The sequence below is a fragment of the Aspergillus vadensis genome, assembly GCF_003184925.1.
Source record: "Aspergillus vadensis CBS 113365 unplaced genomic scaffold BO88scaffold_21, whole genome shotgun sequence".
Lineage (NCBI taxonomy): Eukaryota > Fungi > Ascomycota > Eurotiomycetes > Eurotiales > Aspergillaceae > Aspergillus > Aspergillus vadensis.
This window is the reverse complement of record NW_020292059.1, coordinates 39704-61654: the sequence shown is the minus strand read 5'-3', so window position 1 is coordinate 61654 and position 21951 is coordinate 39704. Positions and strand designations below refer to the sequence as shown.

Below are 21951 nucleotides of genomic sequence, written 5' to 3'. Positions count from 1 at the left end.
AAGGCGACACATGATCTGTTTCTTATCCGTTCTCAATCCCCTCACCTCCCTTCCCCCCCCTCCAAATCCACCCTTTTTCCAACCAGATTGGCCAAGCAAAGAAAAGAATATAGGAGACGCCATGATTGTTTTATCTAACCCGAAAGAGTATTGACCGGTCTCAACAACTACCTAGGCCAAGACTTCGGGTAAAGCACCCGAGAAAGTAAGCAATGAGTCGGCGTTACGAGGCTTCTTCGCATCCACAATGCCAGACTTAACAAATGGACTCCGCCTGTTTGAAACCGTGCCAGTGAATTCTCGTTTGAGCTTAGCAGCCCCTTGTTGGATCTAGGCCGAATATACTGGGACAAATGTTCCTCTATCAAGTAAGTAGGGTATCTCTGCGGTTATTCTGAGAAACGGTGCTGATGGTCAGTGTTCAGTCTCGGCGTAGTTCCGGATTGGACTTGCCGGCATTATGAGAGAAATCCCGGCCATTTTCCACTCCCTTCATCGTGAGACCCACCACCCTCAGCCCTAGCGCATTTCCTTGGACTTAGCTTGAAGGCTTAGCATCTCTGTTCTAGCTCAGTGGCTATCCATTTATCCTGCTTATGAATTATAGCTTGAGAGAGGGACCTTCATTTCAGGTATCCATCAGGGCTGACGTGACCCTTAAGGGTATTAGAGTGCACAAGCAATTCGCCCTCCGCCGGTCCCCGTTGGCTTCTCCTGAGTCTTATCTTCATGTCCTTGCTGAGAGGAAATTGGCCCCGAACTCGATACTCTACATCGGTATACGAAAAGCTTGCGTATCTCAATCAAGCCAGTGTTATAGAGCCGATATTTGTGACGAGTATCGTGGTGATGTCCCTTGAGCGACTCGTCAGAACTGAAATAGCACATATTTTCTGAAGACATGTCGACAAACCCAGCAGAGGACATGGTGACGCGTTGCCTGGGTTTAGACTGTCGCCAATCACCCCCAACAGGGCCGAAGTTATTGCGTCCTACGGGACGCCGGCGGTTTCACGAGCCACGAACACCAGAAATTTCGGGTTTTCCGACTTGGCATCCCGGAAGCCGTATACTCAGAGCAGGCACGCTATCAACCAAAGATCGATCTTGGGAGTAGCCATACGTAAGTTACGTGGATCTAACAAGACCACTGACCAGTCAATTGAGGATGATACGACTCGTGCCGTACACCATCCCTTACAAGGGTCGGCGTAGGTCACACAACCAGGATGCGTCGGATCTAACAGCAGAAGATAAATAGCATAATAAATGCCCACTTTAATTCGATATTCTTCGTAGATCATTTTTCTCCCTAGTTTGCCATCAGTCGCTCCTTGCTTGCTTTTCTATATTGTCTTCTGTGTCACTCCTTATTTCACAGTTTTTCACTCCTTATGGTTTGTTTTTGACATGAAGGTCCTCTCATTTATCGTGGCTGCGGCCCTTCTGGGTCTCACTGGTGCATCTTCGAACTCCAGCCTGGGGCTGTTGAAGTCAGATGGTGGTAAGTACTGAACGCTCACCTGTGCTCCGTCGGACCACTAATGTCGCATAGTGGCCCTGGGTGACTGGGACTCCGCCTACCAGAAGGCCTCTTCCTTCGTCGCAGGCCTGACCACTGATCAGAAGCTGGCTTTGATCACGGGCAGCAGTGTCAACTCCACTAATGGCAGCTTTAGTGGCCTTACTTTCCTTGACGGTGACATGGGTCTCCAGAACTTCTACTATGTATCCGCTTTCAGCTTGTCTTCAGCAGTTGCTATGACCTGGGACCGCGATGCCATCTACGCACAGGGCAAAGCGGTCGGTTCTGAGTTTTACAACAAGGGAATTCAAGTTGTCGCTGGCCCGACTTCTCAGCCATTGGGACGTACACCCTGGGGTGGCCGTAATGTTGAGGGTTTTGGCCCCGACCCTTATCTTAATGGCTTAGCCACTGGGTTAACAACAAAAGCCTACATTGACGCTGGCGTTATCCCAGGTGCTAAGGTAAGTAGTAGATGCTGTCTCCCTAGGATGTTGCTGTTCTTTGACTGACAAAAGATACACTACCGCACAGCACTTCCTTCTCTACGAACAAGAAACTAATCGGACCGGCGGTGGCGGCGGCGGTGGTGGTCCTGGCGGCGGCGGTATGCCCTTCGGAGGAACGGGGCCGGGTTCGTCGAATACTTCCTCCATTGGCGGCCAGCCTCCAGGATCAATGAGCCGTCGTGCTGCCAGTTCCAGTTCCGAGTCGGACAGCGGTTCGGCACCTTACTCTTCCAATGCCGATGACAAGACTCTGCACGAGACGTATCTGTGGCCTTTTTATGACGCAGTCAAACATGGTCTGGGTGCTGTGATGTGTGCCATGACGAAGGTTAATGGCACACTAAGCTGTCAGAACTCCGATTTGTTGATGAAGCATTTGAAGACTGAGCTTGGCTTCCCGGGATTGGTGTGGCCTGATACTAATGGCCAGAGCAGTGCTTTGGAGTCTGCCCTCGGCGGCGAGGATTACGGTTCCAGTAGAATCTGGAGCACTTCTACCATGGAGGCTCTGTTGTCCAATGGCTCTCTAAGTGAGGCTCGCTTGGACGATATGGCCATCCGCAATATGATGGGTTACTACTATGTGAACCTGGACAATGGGCTCCAACCCGCGGAACAAAGTGAAGATGCGTACGTCGATGTGAGACGCAACCACTCCAAGCTGATCCGGGAAAATGGAGCCAAGTCGATGGCTCTGCTGAAGAACAAGAACGCTCTGCCATTGAAGAAGCCTCGTGTGATGAGTGTTTTCGGTGCCCACGCTGGTCCTGTGTTGGGAGGACCTAACACGGGCATGGACATCGAGGGTTCGGGACCGACGTACCAGGGTCACTTGGCCACCGGCACCGGTTCTGCTCAAGCATCCTTGCCTTACCTAGTGCCACCTTACGTTGCACTGACTAACAGGATCATTGAGGACGGAACCATGATGCGGTGGGTGCTCAACGATACCTATTCTTCTTCTAGCACTTCCGGCTTGATCACAGAGGGGACTGACAGCACCGCTGTGAGCCCCTCGTTTGCCAACTATGCCACAAACTCCGATGCCTGCCTCGTCTTCCTGAATGCTCTTTCTGGAGAAGGCGCTGATCGCACTGAGCTCTACAATGACGACCAAGACACCATGGTCAACACCGTCGCCGATAACTGCAACAACACCATCGTCATCATCAACACCGTCGGCCCGCGCCTGATGGACCAGTGGATTGAACATGACAACGTTACTGCAGTTCTCTACGGATCCCTCTTGGGCCAGGAGTCTGGTAACTCCATCGTCGATGTCCTCTACGGAGACGTGAATCCCTCTGGCCGTCTCATCCACACCATCGCCAAGAACGAGAGCGACTACAACGTCAAGCTCTGCTACACAGCGCAGTGTAACTTCACCGAAGGTAAGCAGCTCAACATATAATTCTTCCCCACATCCTCGCACTTACTCACACATATAACCTTCATAGGCGTCTACCTCGACTACCGCTACTTCGACGCCTACAACGTCACCCCCAGATACCCCTTCGGTCACGGTCTCTCCTACACCACCTTCTCCTACTCCGACCTGAGCATCGAAAAGCCCTCCACACTATCCAAGTACCCCACCGGCGAACAGACCGTCGGAGGACACAGCGACCTCTGGGATATTGTGGGAAGCGTCTCCGTTAAGGTCGCCAACACCGGCTCGCTCGACGGCGCCGAAGTCCCCCAACTCTACCTCGGATTCCCCACTGCTGCACAGCAACCCGTTCGCCAGCTCCGTGGCTTCGAGCGCGTCGAAATCGCTGCTGGCAAGCAGAGCGAGGTTACCTTCAAGCTGCGCCGCCGTGATATCTCCTACTGGGATGTCCGTGCCCAGCAGTGGCTGGTTGCCTCGGGTGACTACAAGGTCTACGTGGGTGCAAGCTCGCGTGATCTGAAGTTGAATGGTACTTTTGCTGTTCAGACTTCGTCTTAAATGTAAACTAGATCGAGGGCGGGAACTTTTTGTCTCTTCTCGGTGGATAGTGGATATATTGTTCTCAGTGTTGTATAGTATAGCGGCTATTTTATTCCTGTTGATTAGGACTTTTTCACCTTGAATGATTGTTGAAACGTACTTTCCTCGGAATTGCAATAATACAGAACACAATCAAACAGCTACCTGAGATAGACAGCTCTTGTTAGCACTATATTCTAGAATTCTGTGACTTTCCTTCCTTCGGTTGAACAACAAGGTGGATCACTGACCTACTTTACCTCGAATGATCTCAATCATAAAATCAGAAGATGCTACATGTTGTCGACCAAGGAAGCATACATCTGCAAACATATACTTGCCAAATTGTAAGACTATAGCCTGGCTCCTGGCTTCTCTGCCTCCGTGACCCAAAGTAACAGCTCATCTTTCCCAAACTCCTCCATAACTTCCACTGGTAGGTTCACGCGGACTTCCCAATTGCTCTCTCCCCTCTTAGCGGGATTCCTGTCAGGTAGTATCAGAGTCAACCCATCAGTCCGACCGTCAATGGTATCAAAGTCCAACAGTGGCCCCAGTTTCTTACCCCAGTCCGAGGCATAGATGTCAGTTTTCCGCAAGCTGGACATTATGACCTCGGCAGGGGCACCAGAAACTGACGAGAAGTCATCGCACTCTTCCACACGGCCTATAAGGCCACGGATCTGCTCGTCTTGAATGGACTTGCATTTAGCTCGAGACATCAGGGCTAGTTTAAGCAATGCGTTGATTGTTTCTTTGTCCATCCGCTTTCGGGTTATGGGAAAGGCTTCCTGTGGGGTAGGGATATCGTTCCACTCGCACTGGGTTTTCGCTAACACGAGGCTATTTCCCAGGTAGCTTCTTGGAAGAGGAGGCTGGAGTAGTGAGCGAACCTCTATGTTTCTGGATAAAGAGGATACGCGCGGTAAGTCTGACGAATGCTTGGAAGCAACTCGACGACGAGCGCGGGATATAGAGAGCCATGCTAGAGCAGTTACCAGATCGTCATTTGAGATGTTTTCTAGTTTGTACTGGCTTCCAGTTGGTGAGGCTTCCTGTGATGTTGAATGGCCCTTGGCAAGCTCATGGGCAAGATCGTTGCACGAATTTTTGAGGTAGTTGACTCTGTCTGTATGCATAGTATAACGACGACAGATGATTGAGTTGGGCTGGCGTCCACGTATTTCCTCATAGCTAGACTCACAGTATGCATCCTTGAGGTCGGGGTTGCTGGTGGTGGCGGCTTGGTTTATCCTCCTCCTTGCCTGCTCTTCTTTATCGAGGTCCATCGGAAGACGTCTGGCATTGGTGCTCTTTCGATTCGATCCAGAGCAAGATCGAGCCAGGGCGTGCAAGACTATGGTGACACCCAGCGAATCCATTACCTGATGATGCCAGGCGAGGCATAAAATGAGTCCGTCTTGCATGACATTGGCCTGGAACCGCACAGCAGGTATGGGATTGGAACTCGAGAGTGTCTTCGGAATGTTTACCATTTCATAATCGATGACTGGCGTGGATAAAGCATCTGAAATGGTGTGTTGATGGTGTTCGACACGTAGCAGGGGGCATTGGAGGAGGTCCGATGTTGTCGGCGGCTGCAACTCTGTGACGTTTCTTCTGTTCTCCTTCTGCACCCTCGCAACATTGCCAGCTAATAATGGCCACTGAGATACCAAGTTCGATAGGCCGGATTCTATCGCATCAATTGCTTCAGACTTCTGTTCAGGCCGGAAAGACATATAAGCGAACACATGATGAGGAGTGAGCAGGTGGTCTAGAGGTGTGAGAGTATACGGCTGGAACGACGGAGTATGAGTTCTGGCGGTCATTTTGTATGTCGAAGCTTGGTGCCGAGCGTTGTGAAGGGATGGTTGCTTGGAAAAATATACTATATATCGCCGTGGGGCATATCAAACCCGAGAATAGTTTATCGTAGAAACTCTCAATTAAACTTACGCGCAGATGATGGCATCTTAAGCTTTCAATTAACGTCCTGTAGCCAGGTTTCGTCTGTACGTATGAACAGGTTTTCCTTCAGGTCATAGCATGTAGATAATGATTGTCATATTTCGCCCACTGTCCAATTCATATATGTGGCTCGTAGCCAGTTGATGATAAGGTTGTCATCTGTAAGTGTATCCCACAACTCTAGTAGGCAGAAGCACGCATGGTAGAGGTGGAGTATGGTAAGGTTTAGTGTCAGAAATTGCTCCATTGAAGATTTAACCTATCTTCAATTAACAATGATGATCTGTATGCTGTCTGGCCAGGTTTCACACCCAGATCATGTATAGCTCCGAGTCCATTAGTAACGTTTCGATGCAGTATACCTGGGTGGTTATTGTTGATCCCCTGCACATTTGAACCAGAGGTAGTGGCGATAGCTCATCCCACATAATGGGCAAGCCAATGTGCGACTGCATAGAAGCGACTTGTTCCATTACCAGTTGCTCTTATTAAGGGGTAAATGCCCTCATGGGAAGGAAATTGGCCGTGGTCCTAGATGGTGGGGAGTTTTAGATTCAAGAATTCAGACGATGCAACATCGTATCCCAAATGGGACCCCGACATCATGACTCAGCAGAACAACCCTCTTTCACCGAATAACTATTAGCGAGCTATAAAACTCAATGACTTTAAAATATACTCAATTGAAGGCAAATCCGAGCTTGAATCTTATGCAAATAAAAGCAACATGTCTGACAAAGACCTCCTCAATACTGTTTCCCAAGAACTCGCCGGGACTCGATATGCCTCATCCTCTCTGACCCCACTAAGCGGGGGAACCGCCAACTTTGTCTATCGGGCTCAGCTCGATCAACCACTCCCAGATGGAACAAAATCCGTTATAGTGAAGCATACGGAGGCATTTATTGCCCTTAATCGGGAATTCAAACTCCCAGCTGAACGCTGTGTAGGTATCCCTTGTGTGAAGTCAAACATACTACAAACATCGTGTTAACATATGGCATTTAGCTTTTCGAGGAATCCATCTTGAAGGCCCTCGATGGGTTGCCTAGCAAACAGAACAGAAGCAACAATTCTGATGCGCAATCTCAGAAAGTGACAGTTAAAACACCTCGTCTCTTCTCCTTCAATCGCGAAACCAACACTGCTGTTCTAGAAGATCTTCCCGATTCTCTGGACCTCAAGTCCTTCCTAATCTCTACAGCTGCTTCCAACAACCCGACTCAAGAATGGGCATTTTCTATAGGTCGAGCACTAGGGAACTGGCTACAATCATTCCATCACTGGGCTGATAACGAGGCCCAATTAGGGGTGGCGGCCGAGATGGACAAGAACCAGTATATGCGAGACTTGAAGTTCATGGTCAACTATGATGCACTCGTGAACACGATTGATAAATACCCGACTATACTGGGAGACTCCCGGGATGTGTTCAGCAAGGTTCGGGAAATGGCGGCTGCAGAGTTGAGGCACAAGGACGGAAGTGGGTTCGGAATAATCCATGGAGACTTTTGGTCGGGAAAGTCCGTGCCTTCCCTGCCTTGATAGAACGAAGAACAAGCAAGCTGATGCAACATAGTGTCCTCATCCCCAAAACGGCCCTCCAGCAACCTAATCACCTTCCTTTATTCATCATCGACTGGGAACTTTGCCACTGCGGTGCTCGTGCCCTCGATCTGGGCCAGATGTTCGCTGAGCTCTACCTGCTGAAGCATTTCAAGGACATCGATGCCGCGACGTGGATTATCCAAGGCTTTGTGAAGGGATACCAGAACCTGGATGATGAAATGGCCTTTCGGGTATTGATCCACGTTGGCGTCCATTTCATTGCCTGGGCACCCTTGATTCCTGGCTGGGGTACCTCGCAGCAAGTTGAAGATGCTGTTCGTCTGGGTAGAGATATCGTCACCAAGGCCTGGGAAAAGGATAGGAGCTGGTTCCAAGGAGTATGGAAGTCATTATTTCGAGATCGGTAGATCGTTCAGACTCTAAACTCTGTTCTCCATGTATCTAATCAGCTGTGACATAAGGTAGCAGGGTGAGATACAATTCACCCAACTGGCCCCACCCTTGCACCATAAGCCAAGCTTCAAAGGAGACTTGACCGAAAAACCGTGCATATTGCCGGTTGATTCAGTGACAAATTTCTCTTTTCTAAGAATAGGCGCACCCTACCTTATTGGGCAATAGGGTCAAACGGCGGGCCTTTCTGCACCTCAACCCCAGTGATCGCACTTTTGCTTCCTCCTAGCATCTCATCATTAGACACTGACCACCTCACTGACCACCTACAAGCCATGGCTCCATCTAAGAAGAAGAGAAACCAGTCCAAATCTAAACCCTCGTCATCCAAACGTCGCAAGGTCATGGAGACAGCTCCTGAGGCACCTGACCAGTCCGAGGAGGTTGTCCCTCAACCAACCATTTCGCTCCAGACCCAGCCCGTGAGCCCAGTAGATTCGTTGTCCAGTAACGTCTCCTTCAAGCTCCATCAACGCCTCGAGCGCTATGACGACCTCGAACCGTCCGGCATTATAGTCGACGTTGAGCCACCGGGTGATATCAAAGAATATGCATATAGCACAGTCTTGGGTAGCAAGAAGCTCCGAATGGTTGAGCAGAGCAAAGTAGTGGAAGCGTTTATGGCAAAAATAGCTGAGCTCAGCCGCAGAAACAACATGAAACATGAGTGGGTAGGGCTCATACATAATGCCATTCTTCACATGAACCTAGAGAATAGGGTAGCGTTCAGGACTGTTGAAGATAAAGGTATGTGAGACAAATTTCCCCAAAATTTTGGATATCTTTAGCACCAGATCTGACATCCCAGAAAGAGTTGCATAGAGACATAATGCCAAAGCCCATACAGAGTCTAGAACACCGATCTCGACCTGACATTTGTGTTGGGCTGAGCGAGTCTCACCTACGAGAGATCCTATACAAAGACCCGGACGATACAGCTGCGAAAGGATTCTGGAACAAGTTGAAAGAAAAGGATGGAGTGATCAGTGATCCATACGCGAAGCCGCAGTATCTGCGCTTCCCATTCTTCATCGTGGAAGTCCGGGCCGACTTTAACGGAGATAACCTGCATCAGGCCCAGAATCGAGCTGCAGTTGGTGCTGCTGGTGCACTCTGGATGCTTCAGATGCTCTCTGACAATAGGCGTGATGATATGAAAAGCGCGAAGCCCAAGAAGGGCTTTGATATCACCAATCTTCCGGTATTCTCACTGGTTTCGGAGGGCGCAACGTTCCAACTCTGGGTTCATTATCGGAAAATGGTTCCGGGGAACAGCACGGACAAGATCGAGTACTGTTCTGCACATGTAAAGTCATGGCATGCAACAGGTGAAAAGGCTTGTTATAAGATTCTGAGAAATATTTACGCCATCTTGAGATGGGGAGTTGGTGAATACAGGAATAAGGTGGTTGAGGCGCTCAAGTCATATGTGTGATGGCTCTTCTTCGACTACTGATTTTGCTGGTAAGGGTTCTTCATATTTGCTTCGACTGTTTTACAGAAAGAATGCTGATCCCCTGGTCTTAGAGTCTTTAGTACTGACAAGAGAACATATGTTTCGGCTCTATAAGATCACAACCCCCTTCGTTTCTTGGCCTCATGTTTCTAGCGATTTTGTTTTGATGTGGTTTAGGTGAATTCAACATCTCTCTGTTTCTGGTTACTGATCGGATTGCTTCATTTGTCACTTCGATGCTTACTGTTTACGGACTACAACATCATTTTTGGGCCACTGGATATTCTTGAATGTATCAATACTGGCCACTATCATTGCTTTATCATCAAAACATATGAAACATTTAAAAAGCTTACCATATTTGTTGATAGTCATTAGATAGCTTCATGTTTCATCATTTACCGAGCTATCACTCTTACGAGTCTCTTTGCAGTAGACGGTATATGCATTCTACGGACGATCAAGTCAGGCTTGCAAGTATCGGCTACCGCCGTGTCTATTTCTGTGCGCAATCTACAAAGAACAGAGATGCTAGTATATATACTCGCATTCCAGACGTAGCTCAGTTCATAGTTTGGCACGGTATGTGCTCCGGATACCTGACAGCCCTGACGGTCCATCGTAGATTTGCTGTTCTACAATGCGGGTATTGATCTGTCGCATAGTCGGTTAGCGATGAAAAGAGAATAAGGAGAAGTGACACTTACATGTTGGGGTCCTAGATCCTCCACACGCTCAACACCAAGTAACCGCATGCATGTCTTGGTCTCGTCGGACAGAACTAAAGATCCTAGTCAGCAGATGTCCTATTTGAATATCGGATCATATACGTACTCTGCAGAGTGCGCTTGACACCCTCAACACCACCGGCTCCTAAGCCCCACAGCGCAGGGCGTCCAATACCGACGCCCCTAGCGCCCAGACAGAGTGCCTTGACAACGTCTGTGCCACGGCGGATACCGCCGTCAATCCATACTTCCAACTTATCGAAGACCTCCGGGCAATATTTCCGGATTTCGAGTAATGTGTGCACAGCTGGAGGAGCCGTGTCGAGAGCACGTCCGCCATGGTTGGAAAGGATGATGCCTTTAACCTGAGGAGTGTGAAGGGATGCAATGTAAGCATCCTCGTGAGTCTGAAGACCCTTGAGGACAATGGGTAGATCGGTTTGCTTAGCCAACCACGGCAGAGTCTCCTTCCATGTGAGGGTTGGATCCGTGCCCGCGAAAAGCTGACGTCCGACACCTCCCCCTCCGTTGTTGATCTCTCCTGAAGACTTGTCTGCGGCCTTTGTGGCGCTCGGAACTGGTGCTGATGCGCCCACGGTGTTGCCGCGCTCATCGTCCTCTCTCTTTCCAGGCACAGGCGCGTCCAGAGTGAGAACAATGAACTTGATTGCCTTGAGCTTGTTTATGCGTGCCAGCATGGCCTCGCTCTTCTTCCGGTCTGTTTGGACATACAATTGCCATCCAAATACTTGGTCTGGTGCGGCGTCCTGAACGATCTGCTCTGGGGTCATGGAAGCGTTGTTGGAAATGATCTGCATGGCCCCGAAGCTGCGACAGGCCTCCGCAATGCCAGCTTCACCTGCTGGGTGGCCCAAACGAGCCATGGCTGCAGGGGAGACGTAGATGGGCATGCCGATCTTGTTGCCCAGAGCTGTAGTATCCAGGTCACATCGCGTGCAGTCGATGAATACCCGTGGTCGCAGTAAGATGGATCGGTAAACCTCAGTATTGAAATGTTTCGTGATTTTGTCGTCAGATGCTGAGTAGTAGTAGGCCCATGCCTTCTTGCTGACATTTCTGGTGGCCACTTGCTCGAAATCGTCCATGTTAAGTAGACTCTCCATCGGAGGCGGGCCTTCCTTCTCCCCCGCATCTGAGGCCGGCTCCGCTTGTACTTTCGGCAGCGTGTCGGCATTCACCGTTCCCAAGAATGCTTCGGGCTTCAGATTCTCCTCCAGAATACCTGGAGGGTGGATAGGATCGTATTCCTCTGTGGCATCCTTTCCTGCAAGCTTAAGAATTATTTTGGCACCACCAGGGTGCTCTGAGAGAAAGTCGGTGACCTGATTGAGTTGGAATGTTTAGTTTCGGTTAAGACACAAAAAGATATGTGATTGGGTGAACATACATCGTAAACTTTTCCGTAGAGTATTACCCAGCAGCTCTCTGGAGTGTTGTGTTTTGCGACTGAGGGTCTTCAGTTAGTTTCAAGACTGTGACTCTATCTTGGGATGACAATTGTACGCTGCATGGGGAATTCCGGGGTATACAAACCTTCCGCCGCGTCAAATACCTTGCTCATCTTGCTAATCAAAGAGACGTTTGGGTCGTAGCAATTGGTCTTGTTACAATTGTCGAATGCGACCCGCGAGAGGGAAGAGAAATGAGGAGAAGTGAAGGAGAGTCAAGAGAGAAAAGACGGTAGGAGATGAAGTGTTCGGAGCGGTGGCCTCGAAATGTCTCCTCGCATTCAACTAACCCGGTTAAACCCACCCCCATTTACGGCTCGGCCTGAACTCCGACGAGGAGACAAAGTTGGGGGCGGCGATTGAATGCCGCCTGTTTTGGGAAATGTCGGTCGCCGACGGGGACTGCTTAGAGAAAGACGATCGGCCATTGGTGGACAATCCGGGGGCCCTTGATGTCATGGCTCATGCCTGTCTCCAGTTTTCTTTCGGAAATGTACTTATCTTAGTATGCTCTTGAGCTTCATCTCTTTGTTCTGAGTAACTCATTTGCAACTCTGCAATTGATCCAGGAAAGCAAGTCCTCCACGTAGCGAAAAGGCTATGGGCTACAGCAGACGATGCAGCTTAACGCCAAATTGAGCCATCAGGTGCCATGGTCGCGTGCTATTCCTCTTCCAGTGCAGCTAGACCACGTGAAAGACCAGTTTGCTTAGCTTAATCCCCTCATCATCCTTCGACTAGCCCAACGTCCATCTTGAATTTTTCATGTCGACTTGTCGACTTTCGAGGCGGCATATTTCTGGGGGCCTAACTTCAGCCAAATCGGAAGTCACCACCAGTTCGCTTCTCATCACCAAACGAGGAGCCAAACAGTCGCCCCTTCACTCCAGTATCCCGTCGATCGGAGAACTCGAGTCGTACCACTCAGATATTACATGACACGTCGTGATGTTTGAGGTGCGTTGGCTGACTGGCGATTACCACGCGGCTTATTCTTCCTACAATGAGATTTGCATCTATAATGGTGTCTCTGTACTGACTGGCTCCAGCGTCGCGCCGCGGACCGTTACCGGCTGCGGATGCACCGTGCCCGCACAGTCGCGCTAACTTCGGATGAGATTGTTGAAGTTCGAGCAGCACAGCGGACTTTCGAAGGCGCCTACATCCGTACAGCTTTATCCCAGTTCTCTTTCGCCCTGGTGGTGTTGAAGATCTTCACCAGCGAATTCTATAGCACTGGAGCGCTTTTCGCCATCTACGGCACGGGCGTGCTTATCATCGGACTCTTCCGTCGTCAACAAGGAAACCGGCAATTCTTTTCCGAGATAGGAGAGGATGGCATTCGTCACAAGTTCAGAACTAGTGGAAATGCCGTGGTGGTGTTGACGGCCCTTAGCATTGCCGCCTACGCGACCCTTATCGCGCTGACCGTGAGGCTGGACAAATAGGCGGTCACGCCTCGCCAAGACACTTAGGCAGTATGTCTACAACCTCACTGCGTACCTGCCAAGTACATGCAGAATGCGACGGGCTCATCCCAGGCTTCTCGTTTCCTGCTCCAAGTGCAGTCGAGAGACGTGGCACGCGGGTGTGCCAAGCCGACTTCCACCAGCATCAAGCCATATCGACGTTTCAGTGCAAAGTTGAGGGGTGGCCCGACAGGGATAAGCTTGCAACACGAGTAAGACATTTCCTGCTCGGGTATGTGGGACCTGCGGTTCATGACGAGATGGAGCATTACCGCTTCCAGCCACCCAAACTGGCAGCCTCACTGTCTAGGATCATCATGTTGTCTATGCTCGAACCATTGCCTGCGATGCGCTTAACTCGTTACACGGTCCTCTATGTCGCTGCTATGGGAGATGATTACCGGTCTAGTCCACTACAAACTATGGTGGCGCTACTGACTATACGTGACGGTCCGAAGCGTGCTCAGGACGGCGTGTCAAATCGTTGGATTGATCTGCAGTTCTCCTTGCAACATGTCCCGAAGGGAATACTTTCTGTACATTACCTTCTTGTATGGTTAATTTGTCTCTCTTGGTATTCAATTACTCAGGCTCATATTCATACTTCTATTCACGACCCCTTCCCGACTTCACCAGCTCCTACGTAGCCCTCCAATATATGAACTGCAGTATCCTCCGTATCGAACTCTTCTCTTCATTAAACTCCCATCATCTTGAATACGTGGCAACTTAGTAGCCAAGTCGAATAGATATAGTGGATGGCAATGTCATATGCCTTAAAGAGCTAGCCAGCAGGGTCTGTTATTGCTGAGCAAACGAGATCCTTGACTGTTACAGATGTCTTGCTCATCTACATGACCTATATACTTCTATTGACTTTCCGCAACACCAGGAAAAGACGAGGTCCACTGCACAATGAGTACCCTATCAGTTGGAAGGTTGTGGTCTCAAATATAATCAATGGATCTCTACGAAAGACCTTGACGCGCCAGGTGCATAGGCTGGGCCTACAACTGGAAAGAGAGACCAACGAAGAATATGAACGATCTGCAGAAACGACAAATAGCACTCATATATATTATGCACAGTCGCCTAGATGCAGAACTGAAGCCATACAGCAGTGTCAGAGCAATAATTGCACTGGCGTGTTAGCACAATACATATGGCACGCCATTACGGGCTGCACAACACCCTTAAGGGCATAATATCGCGGAGATGCCAGAAGATCTGTTGGCGAAAAGAAGAAATTCTGGACTTTATTTTAGAACATTATCCAGTCACCAGTGGCGATTACCTCTTACTAAATAGAGCGATTCATAACAGCCCTCCATCACACTAATCCTCAGATGCTGGAGAGCCGACACGGACCGCAAGCTGTCAGTGCTCTGCAGCGAGTAAATAGTCCGTATAATACAACTACCAAAGCTCATAATTACCAAGGGATGTCCTTTCGATATCAAGGGCCTCTGCATCGCGATGGCCGGGTATCAAAAGACTGAGATTTTCTTCGGCACTTTGTATGCAACTGGTATGTCCTGGAATGGAGACGATGTCTCTTCATATAGTGAGGGGTTCAGAATGTCCCTTGGCTTTTAGAGACATTGCGAGAGTTTGGCCCAATTACTCTTGTCCTTATTGGTTCAAGCCAAAGCGTCTTGGAAGATGCTAGTCTGGTAATTGCAGAACATCCAAATCATCTTGATTGCTTATAGAACATGTCAAGTGGCAATGGTATGCAACCAACTCAGTGCTGTAATATATAAGTATATATTACTTTGGAGGTTGAAGGAGATCAACATGTGGTCACAGGTTGAAGGACCTGATCATCAGATTGGGCAGAATCTATCTGATTAAAAGAATCGTCATGCAGATGTCCAATGAAGAGTCTACCGCAATCAACCACGAGATACCGGGTGGTTTACTGGTACCCTAATTCTTACATCTAACAAAGCAACTAATAAGTCACACTACCATCGGCATTATGTTTTGTGCCAGATGGCAGAAGCGCCATGGAGTCACAGGAGAACGATTGTTATTCTCCTGCGAGAAGTATAATCATCGAAGAAGAGTGTCTGGAGTGACTTCCAATCAGAGATGAGACAGGAGTACAAGAAATATCCAATCAGAATATGGGACAGGCTATGGGGGGCATGTTTCTGTCAGAAGGACTTAATATCAAGTTTGGTGACTTCAAAACTTGTGTCTTGCATGAGGTCTACAGTCGAGTATCAGACTCATTGGTACGAAATATAGCTGGTTCTCCTCTTGCAGTTGGGGAAATTTAAAGTTCCATGGGTTCCATTGCATAAGATAAGAGATACTCTGAGCAATAGACAGGTTTGCTTCGGACACTTGGTTGGCAAATCATCACTGGCATATGGAAAGTATAAATACGACATATGGAATCTAAATATAGCAGCTTACAAGTCAACGTGGTATTAAGCATATATACAAGATAGTGGCTGAAGGTATAGCCAATGCGTATACTACGTTTCGGCCTGCAATAGAAGAGAAAACTCATCATGTTTTGACCCTATTTATTCAGAACAAAGAGTGCTTAGTACTAGCTAAACTTGAAGCGAAGGGAATGAAACGTAGCACTACTGTAACTCAACCTATTATAGAAATATCCGGTTGCAGTGTAAAAAGCGAAGAGCAACAGCTCTTTGTTCGGATGCCTAGCGGATGCTGATGGCCGTCGCTTCATTTAGCTGAATCGGGACAGGGAAATGCATGTCCTGCAGACATCCGGCTTGGAGTTGGACCACGATCCATGGCCAGATTGTGAAATAGATCGAACTACATTCTGGGGAATAAAATGTCGAGTCGGTCGATATCTCCGTCCACTACTTTTGCTCGCATCTGGACTGAAATGATTAGGTTGTAAATTCTGAATTGATCGAACATAACAACTCGATATATGCGGAGAAAATACGAGGCCGAAACTAGCAAGACTGGGTAAGCTGCAACGGAGGTGATCGGATCTGTACAGTGCAGGACAATGTAGATGAAACTTGGAAGGATTGTTGACTCGCCTTGCTGGGAATAAGACATCTGACACCCTTACCTAGGCCAAGCATTCTAGATTTTCTCCTAGATTTTCTCGGTGACTATCAGTACTATCTATCCACAAACTTAGTGCGGAATTCAAAGGATTCACTTTAAGGGTTGTTTTATTTGCTTTTAGCTCTAAGATCGACAGTGCAGGATGACTAGCGGACCTGGTTGGACATTCTACAGCTGCAGTAGACTAGATACATCGTTGAAACCGGGTGGACCATAGTAGTTTTACTTTCTAAATATGTACTTTGGTACATGAATGCACATTGTAAGAAGTAGCAAAATAGTGGATATGATTTGACATCATGGGGTGGCCATGGATGTTGATCAATCCGCGGAAAAGCTCCACCGTTTGTCATGAACGAGTGGGCGGGAGTGACTTCATCAGCAACGGACGTGACCCTCTTATATGCCCGGTCGCAGTTGGAATCTCTTTGACCTCCAAAGACCCTCCGTCAACCCAGATGATAAGAATCATCCAACCGAATTAGCCTTTACCACCTCGTGCACAAAACCCTGGCCTATAACTTCACCCATTAGTTTCAACTGCGCCCTGCAGTTTTGCCTTCGGAAGAGCCGGAATAAGGAGCTTTGCATTGCATGGTTCCGCCGCCCTGGAAGAGCGTTGCGTGCTGTGAACTTAGCCCCGTTCTGCGGGATTCTGCCAGCGTCTATCTAACTCAAGAAGACGCGGTCGTGCAGTTGCTACCGCGTGGTGGTATAAAATTCACGACCGCGACTGTAGGGTCTCTCTCTCTTCAGAAAGAAGTGGACTTGCATTCACGGAAAGAGCGAGCAAAGTGACGAGTTGTGTGCCGAACAAGTGAATTTCAAGTGACGTTTGGTTGGGAGCGCGGATTTGACTCATCCCGCCCGCCTCACAGCGCGACGACCAACACAGCATCTTCCCCCTCACTCTTTTTTCTCCATCCTTCTCCAAATAACTAACAGTTCCTACCCCTCGATCATCATCATCGCCTCCGTGAGTAAAGACTGTGGTTGACCCGGTTCTGAGGTCGCTGCCAGCATTAGATCGGAGGTGATTCTCACTGTTGTCATCCTCTCATTGGCTCTCTCTCTTATTCTGTTGTTCACCTATCGATTCATCTTTGCATCTCGGCTGCATCCCTGCGCCACTCGCGGGGATGTCTCAACACACCGATATTGCACGATCCGCCATCATGACGTGCGCGTCGGCTCCCGATCACCAACGTGCCGGTGCTCCAGGAAAACCAAATGGATCCGTTTCTCACTCGGGAACTGGGAAAGACGCTAATCTTATGCCTCCCCCCAAATCACTGGTCGGACGAGCGCTAGGCAACGAACTGCATTCCGATTCCCACAGGGGATCGCAGGTGCCCAAGGATGGTGTCGGGTTTGCCCTAACAGACACTCCGATTTCTACCGCACCCTCGTCTCCACCTTTGTATGTTCTCCCGCCTTTTCCTTGCTCCTGTTGGTCCGTTTCTTTTTCGTCTGCTGTCTAGATCTGTTTCGGGGCGTTTTGCTTTCGAATTCTAGATCGTGAAAGCCCTTTTTTCCTTTTTTAATATTTTAGTTTATTATGTATTCCCCCGGAATGATCGACGGCTGTCAATACGGGTTATATTGGCCCGGCTGATGACCCGGTCTTCCCCGCGCGTTTGCTTCATACTTCCTTTTCTCCGAGTTCATCCTCTTATCTTGGTTCTGGGATTGGGCCATGTGTCTATCTCCCCGGAGTCGTCTCCTTATTTGTCGCAGCTGTTTCTGGACACACTCAGGAACAGAGTTTGTGGCGTTGCAAGCTAACCAGCTATCCACATTAGTACTGCCAATACTACTCCGTCGACCCCGGGTCGAATTCGTGCCACTACCCTCGATATCCCAGGTCTCACCAAGTCGAAGGTCTCTCCCGATGGACGTATTGCTCAACGTGATGTGGGCTCAAAGTTGGTTATTGTCATGGTCGGCCTCCCTGCTCGGGGAAAGAGTTATGTCACCAAGAAGCTGGCCCGTTACCTTAACTGGCTGCAGCACGATACCGAGATCTTCAACGTAGGAGAACGTCGTCGTGTGGCCGCCGGAAAGTCTCCAGCTACCGATGGAAGACGTCCGAGTCACAGAGCCAGTACCATTCATAGCGAGCTCGTTGATTCCGTGCGTCGGCTCAGTGTCAGCGTTGGCACCATGAATCAGCCGTCGAAGAAGAGTGACCTTAGGGCCGAAGCAGCTGCGAATGCCGCGGAGGTCGCTGTGACCTCGCCTCCTGAAGTTGAAGGCAACGTCCCGCCTTTCGATGGCAGCCTCCCGCCTCCTGCTGTCCCTACCAAGATTCTGGTCAACGGAAAGGAGGAAGATCCTTCCGAGAGCACTATCGTCCCACCGATGAATGCGTCCCCGGCCGAACAGGATGCCATACGCGAGGCATCTCCCGAGCCCATCGACCAGTCAGCCAATTTCTTCGACCCTAAGAATCAGCTGGCCGTGAAGCTGCGAGAGCAGGTGGCCTTGGACACGTTGGATGAACTTCTGGATTACATTCTCGATGAGGGCGGCAGTGTCGGCATTCTTGACGCCACCAACAGCACCATGGAGCGCCGCAAGGCCATTGTCGATCATATCCGCAACCGTGCTGGTCCCGAGCTCAACATCTTGTTCCTTGAAAGCAGCTGCGTGGACGCGGAACTGCTAGAAGCCAACATGCGTCTGAAGCTGTCGGGTCCCGATTACAAAGATCAGGACCCTGTCAAGGCCCTCGAAGACTTCAAACGACGTGTGGCGCTCTATGAGAAGTCCTATGTTCCTCTCGGCGAGTACGAAGAGAAGCACAGCATGGCGTACATTCAGATGATTGATGTTGGACGCAAGATCGTCTCTCATCAGACCCATGGCTTCCTCTCGTCGCAGGTTGTCTATTATTTGCTCAACTTTAACCTCTCCCCGCGTCAAATCTGGATTACCAGACACGGTGAAAGCAAGGACAACCAGCTGGGCCGCATTGGTGGTGACTCTGAATTGAGTGAGAATGGCCATCGCTATGCAAAGGCGCTGAACCGTTTCATCGACCATCAGAAGCAGCAGTGGGAGTTGGTTCAGAGACAGAAGGAAATGTTGCAGCGGTTGCCCCCTCGTGCTGGCGATAGCACTCCCCCCAACCCATCGTACATTCCCCGCGACCGGCCTCGCAACTTCTGTGTTTGGTCGTCAATGATGCAACGTTCCGTGCAAACCGTCGACTACTTCAATGAAGATGAGTATGATGTCAAGCAAATGAAGATGCTTGATGAGCTCTATGCTGGCCAGATGGAAGGGATGACTTACGATGAAATCCGCGAAAAGTTCCCTCAGGAGTACGCAGCGCGTCGGAAGGACAAGCTCTACTACCGCTATCCCGGCCCTGGAGGCGAAGGGTATCTGGATGTGATCAACCGGCTTCGCGCCGTGATCATTGAGGTGGAGCGGACGACCGACCATGTGCTGCTGGTCACTCACCGGTCGGTCGCCCGCGTCCTGCTGGCGTACTTCCGTGGCCTGAAGCGCGATGAGGTTGCTTCTCTGGATGTGCCTCTGGGGATGCTTTACATGTTGGAGCCTAAGCCGTACGGTGTTGAATTCAAGGCGTACCGTTACAATACCGATACGGACTGGTTCGACTATATTCCCGACTTTAAGTTGCAGCAGACTTCCCAGTACTAGACTTTGCTACTTTCTGGCACCGTGCCACGACATCATGGCTGGTCTAGCGAAATCAGTGACATCTCTGCTCACCTTACAGATGCCTTCTACGAGCAATGACTCTTGACGACGTTTCTTTCTTCATTTCTTCAACTTTGCTTTTCTCTTCTGCTTTTACTCGGTGTTATGGAGCCTTATGCTGGACTGGTTGCCAGCTGTTGCTTCCCCCCATTCCCTTTCGCATACGTGTATTATCCCGGGAGACGTCCAGTTGCGTATTCACTGGGTCTTGGCTTTAGCGCGCATTTGCTTACTCCGGCGCCGGAAGGGTTGCCTTGTCTCCTCTTTCTGAATTCATCCGGGGGTATTACTTGCTCGCATTTGTCAACTCGGGCGTTTGGGGATCTTCTCTGGGGTTGCAAATTCTCCTCCCCACTGCAAAGACTTATGGTTGTGAATTATCGGAGGACTTAATGGGCAAAAGGATGGGCTGTCTTATATGACTAGACTCCACTACGTTACACTTCTCTCTGCTTGTGTTACATATTTGCTGCCTCCATAGAGCAATGTAATTTGCATGGGATCAACAGAACCTGTAGATTGCCTTATATACCCATCTAACATCGTAGCCCCCACCCCCCTTCTAAGTACTCCTCTTGACCTGCTCAAACACCTCCAAAAAGGTTTCCGGCTCATCCGCCCCCTCTACAGCATACTGTCCCTGAACCATATAATACGGCACGCCCGTCACCAACTGCCTTCTCGCCTTCTCAGCCTCCAAATCAACCTCCTTCCCTCCCTCCTCCCCATCCAACAACCTCTCAACCTCACTCCTCTCCAACCCAGCCCCCACCCCCGCCTGCACCAACACCTCCCGCTCCGTCACATTCTTCTCCTCTTCAAAATACGCCCGGAACAACTCCTCCGCCACCCTCGTCTGCAATCCCCCAATCACAACCCCTTCTTTCTTCTCTAAAGCATCCTTCTTCTCCTTCTGCCCCGCATACCACATCAACCGATGCGAGTCGCGCGTATTCCCCGTCCTCCCGCCAAAACTAAACTTGATCCCTTCGCTCTGGCCCACAGCACCCAGTCGATCGAAGATGGCAAGCGCGCGGTCGGCGCCGAACTTCGACTTGTAGTATTCCGTCTTGTCTAGACCGGGGAAACTCGGCGAGTTCGGGTTCAGGTAGAAGGCGTGCCAGGTTAGGGTGAATGTATCGGAAGGGTAGGTGGCTTTGTGGGTTGTGATGGCGCGCGTGAGGCGGCGGTAGCCGACGTAGCACCACTGTTTGGTATTATGTTAGTAGATGTTGGTATAGTGGGATGGGCCGGGGAGTGATGAGAGGTTTTGGGATTAGGGGAGGTACCGGGCAGACGGTGTCGGAGATGATTTGGATGTTGAAGTTGGTCATTTTGTATATTGACTCTGCTCTGTATTATCTTGTATTGGAGGAGATGTAGGGGAAGATGAATTGTGAAGATGGATGTAATTGTATAGTTAGCTGGTTAATGGGGATATTCTCAATGGATTTGTCAGCAGATTAGCAAATTGTGGGGGAGATTCAACCACATGGACTGCGATGGAAACAGGCTTTGGTGATCTATTTGTAGAGCCGAGTTCCGATCCATATGTTACTAAATAGCAGACGGATTGAGGCTGGTCTTCATCTGACCAGTTGGAATGTGCAGTTGAGTACTAAGTAAGTAGTGATGCTGCGGCTGATCCTCCCTCTTTCCCTCTTCCCGCTTGACATCATCTCACAGGTTTGGTTAATTGACGGATATTCACAGAAAATGCCTGACAGACTGAAGTAGTATTCTCCTGTAGGGGTCCAATGGGTGGAGTATACACTTCAATAGAGAGTTAAACAGAGTTGTTTAACAATATTATATCATGGTGAGGCGCTACTGCCACAGCATCCACCACCAGGCGTTTCGCTCTGCCGCTTACCTCTTATGGTAAGGCTTGCATATAGTGTGGGCAGGAATGCTACCGCCTTTTTGGTAAGGAGGTTCGAAGTTACTAGATCGAAGTAGTAAGCGGTAGGCTATCTGCCAGTGTTTGAAAAAGGCCTTGACTTTTTGAGGTAGGCGGCAGGGAACGGCATGAGCA

General features: G+C 49.6%; 12 protein-coding genes across 12 annotated transcripts; 7 read left to right on the top strand and 5 right to left on the bottom strand.

The window, feature by feature from the left end:
- Positions 1-1410: 1410 nt before the first annotated feature.
- On the top strand, positions 1411-3982 carry BO88DRAFT_437195 (beta-d-glucoside glucohydrolase D; the record flags this gene model as incomplete). The annotated part of the gene is made up of 4 exons (XM_025709614.1): positions 1411-1504; positions 1556-1989; positions 2060-3425; positions 3492-3982. 4 exons carry the CDS (start codon positions 1411-1413, stop codon positions 3980-3982), a joined length of 2385 nt encoding a protein of 794 aa, XP_025560085.1.
- Positions 3983-4254: 272 nt separating this feature from the next.
- Positions 4255-5835, bottom strand: BO88DRAFT_370221 (O-acetyltransferase; the record flags this gene model as incomplete). The annotated part of the gene is made up of 1 exon (XM_025704165.1): positions 4255-5835. The coding sequence occupies one exon, from the start codon at positions 5833-5835 to the stop codon at positions 4357-4359; it is 1479 nt and encodes a 492-aa protein (XP_025560084.1). The 3' UTR covers positions 4255-4356.
- An 817-nt stretch (positions 5836-6652) lies between these two features.
- BO88DRAFT_406758 (uncharacterized protein) lies at positions 6653-8137 on the top strand. Its single transcript, XM_025707240.1, has 3 exons — positions 6653-6920; positions 6983-7497; positions 7554-8137. Exons 1-3 carry the CDS (start codon positions 6702-6704, stop codon positions 7948-7950), a joined length of 1131 nt encoding a protein of 376 aa, XP_025560083.1. The 5' UTR covers positions 6653-6701; the 3' UTR covers positions 7951-8137.
- BO88DRAFT_114849 (uncharacterized protein) lies at positions 8112-9666 on the top strand. Its single transcript, XM_025701297.1, has 3 exons — positions 8112-8743; positions 8809-9460; positions 9524-9666. Exons 1-2 carry the CDS (start codon positions 8272-8274, stop codon positions 9429-9431), a joined length of 1095 nt encoding a protein of 364 aa, XP_025560082.1. The 5' UTR covers positions 8112-8271; the 3' UTR covers positions 9432-9460; positions 9524-9666.
- A 67-nt stretch (positions 9667-9733) lies between these two features.
- On the bottom strand, positions 9734-12195 carry BO88DRAFT_406757 (FMN-dependent alpha-hydroxy acid dehydrogenase). Its single transcript, XM_025707239.1, has 5 exons — positions 11735-12195; positions 11589-11647; positions 10287-11523; positions 10160-10233; positions 9734-10106 (listed from the first exon to the last, which is right to left on the bottom strand). Exons 1-5 carry the CDS (start codon positions 11760-11762, stop codon positions 10020-10022), a joined length of 1485 nt encoding a protein of 494 aa, XP_025560081.1. The 5' UTR covers positions 11763-12195; the 3' UTR covers positions 9734-10019.
- BO88DRAFT_406756 (uncharacterized protein) lies at positions 11604-12200 on the bottom strand. The gene has a single exon (XM_025707238.1). It carries the CDS (start codon positions 12106-12108, stop codon positions 11944-11946), a length of 165 nt encoding a protein of 54 aa, XP_025560080.1. The 5' UTR covers positions 12109-12200; the 3' UTR covers positions 11604-11943.
- A 397-nt stretch (positions 12201-12597) lies between these two features.
- BO88DRAFT_456145 (uncharacterized protein) lies at positions 12598-13097 on the top strand (the record flags this gene model as incomplete). Its single annotated transcript, XM_025710910.1, has 2 exons — positions 12598-12606; positions 12699-13097. The coding sequence occupies 2 exons, from the start codon at positions 12598-12600 to the stop codon at positions 13095-13097; spliced, it is 408 nt and encodes a 135-aa protein (XP_025560079.1).
- BO88DRAFT_469254 (uncharacterized protein) lies at positions 12693-13817 on the top strand. Its single transcript, XM_025711616.1, has one exon. The coding sequence runs from the start codon at positions 13130-13132 to the stop codon at positions 13763-13765; it is 636 nt and encodes a 211-aa protein (XP_025560078.1). The 5' UTR covers positions 12693-13129; the 3' UTR covers positions 13766-13817.
- Positions 13818-15863: 2046 nt separating this feature from the next.
- Positions 15864-16251, bottom strand: BO88DRAFT_114769 (uncharacterized protein). The gene has a single exon (XM_025701295.1). It carries the CDS (start codon positions 16170-16172, stop codon positions 15918-15920), a length of 255 nt encoding a protein of 84 aa, XP_025560077.1. The 5' UTR covers positions 16173-16251; the 3' UTR covers positions 15864-15917.
- A 952-nt stretch (positions 16252-17203) lies between these two features.
- On the top strand, positions 17204-19944 carry BO88DRAFT_114775 (6-phosphofructo-2-kinase PFK26). The gene is made up of 2 exons (XM_025701296.1): positions 17204-17604; positions 17987-19944. Exons 1-2 carry the CDS (start codon positions 17324-17326, stop codon positions 19854-19856), a joined length of 2151 nt encoding a protein of 716 aa, XP_025560076.1. The 5' UTR covers positions 17204-17323; the 3' UTR covers positions 19857-19944.
- On the top strand, positions 19939-20421 carry BO88DRAFT_114764 (uncharacterized protein). Its single transcript, XM_025701294.1, has one exon. The coding sequence runs from the start codon at positions 20022-20024 to the stop codon at positions 20307-20309; it is 288 nt and encodes a 95-aa protein (XP_025560075.1). The 5' UTR covers positions 19939-20021; the 3' UTR covers positions 20310-20421.
- BO88DRAFT_406751 (DsbA family oxidoreductase) lies at positions 20416-21750 on the bottom strand. The gene is made up of 2 exons (XM_025707237.1): positions 21213-21750; positions 20416-21130 (listed from the first exon to the last, which is right to left on the bottom strand). Exons 1-2 carry the CDS (start codon positions 21248-21250, stop codon positions 20479-20481), a joined length of 690 nt encoding a protein of 229 aa, XP_025560074.1. The 5' UTR covers positions 21251-21750; the 3' UTR covers positions 20416-20478.
- Positions 21751-21951: the final 201 nt, after the last annotated feature.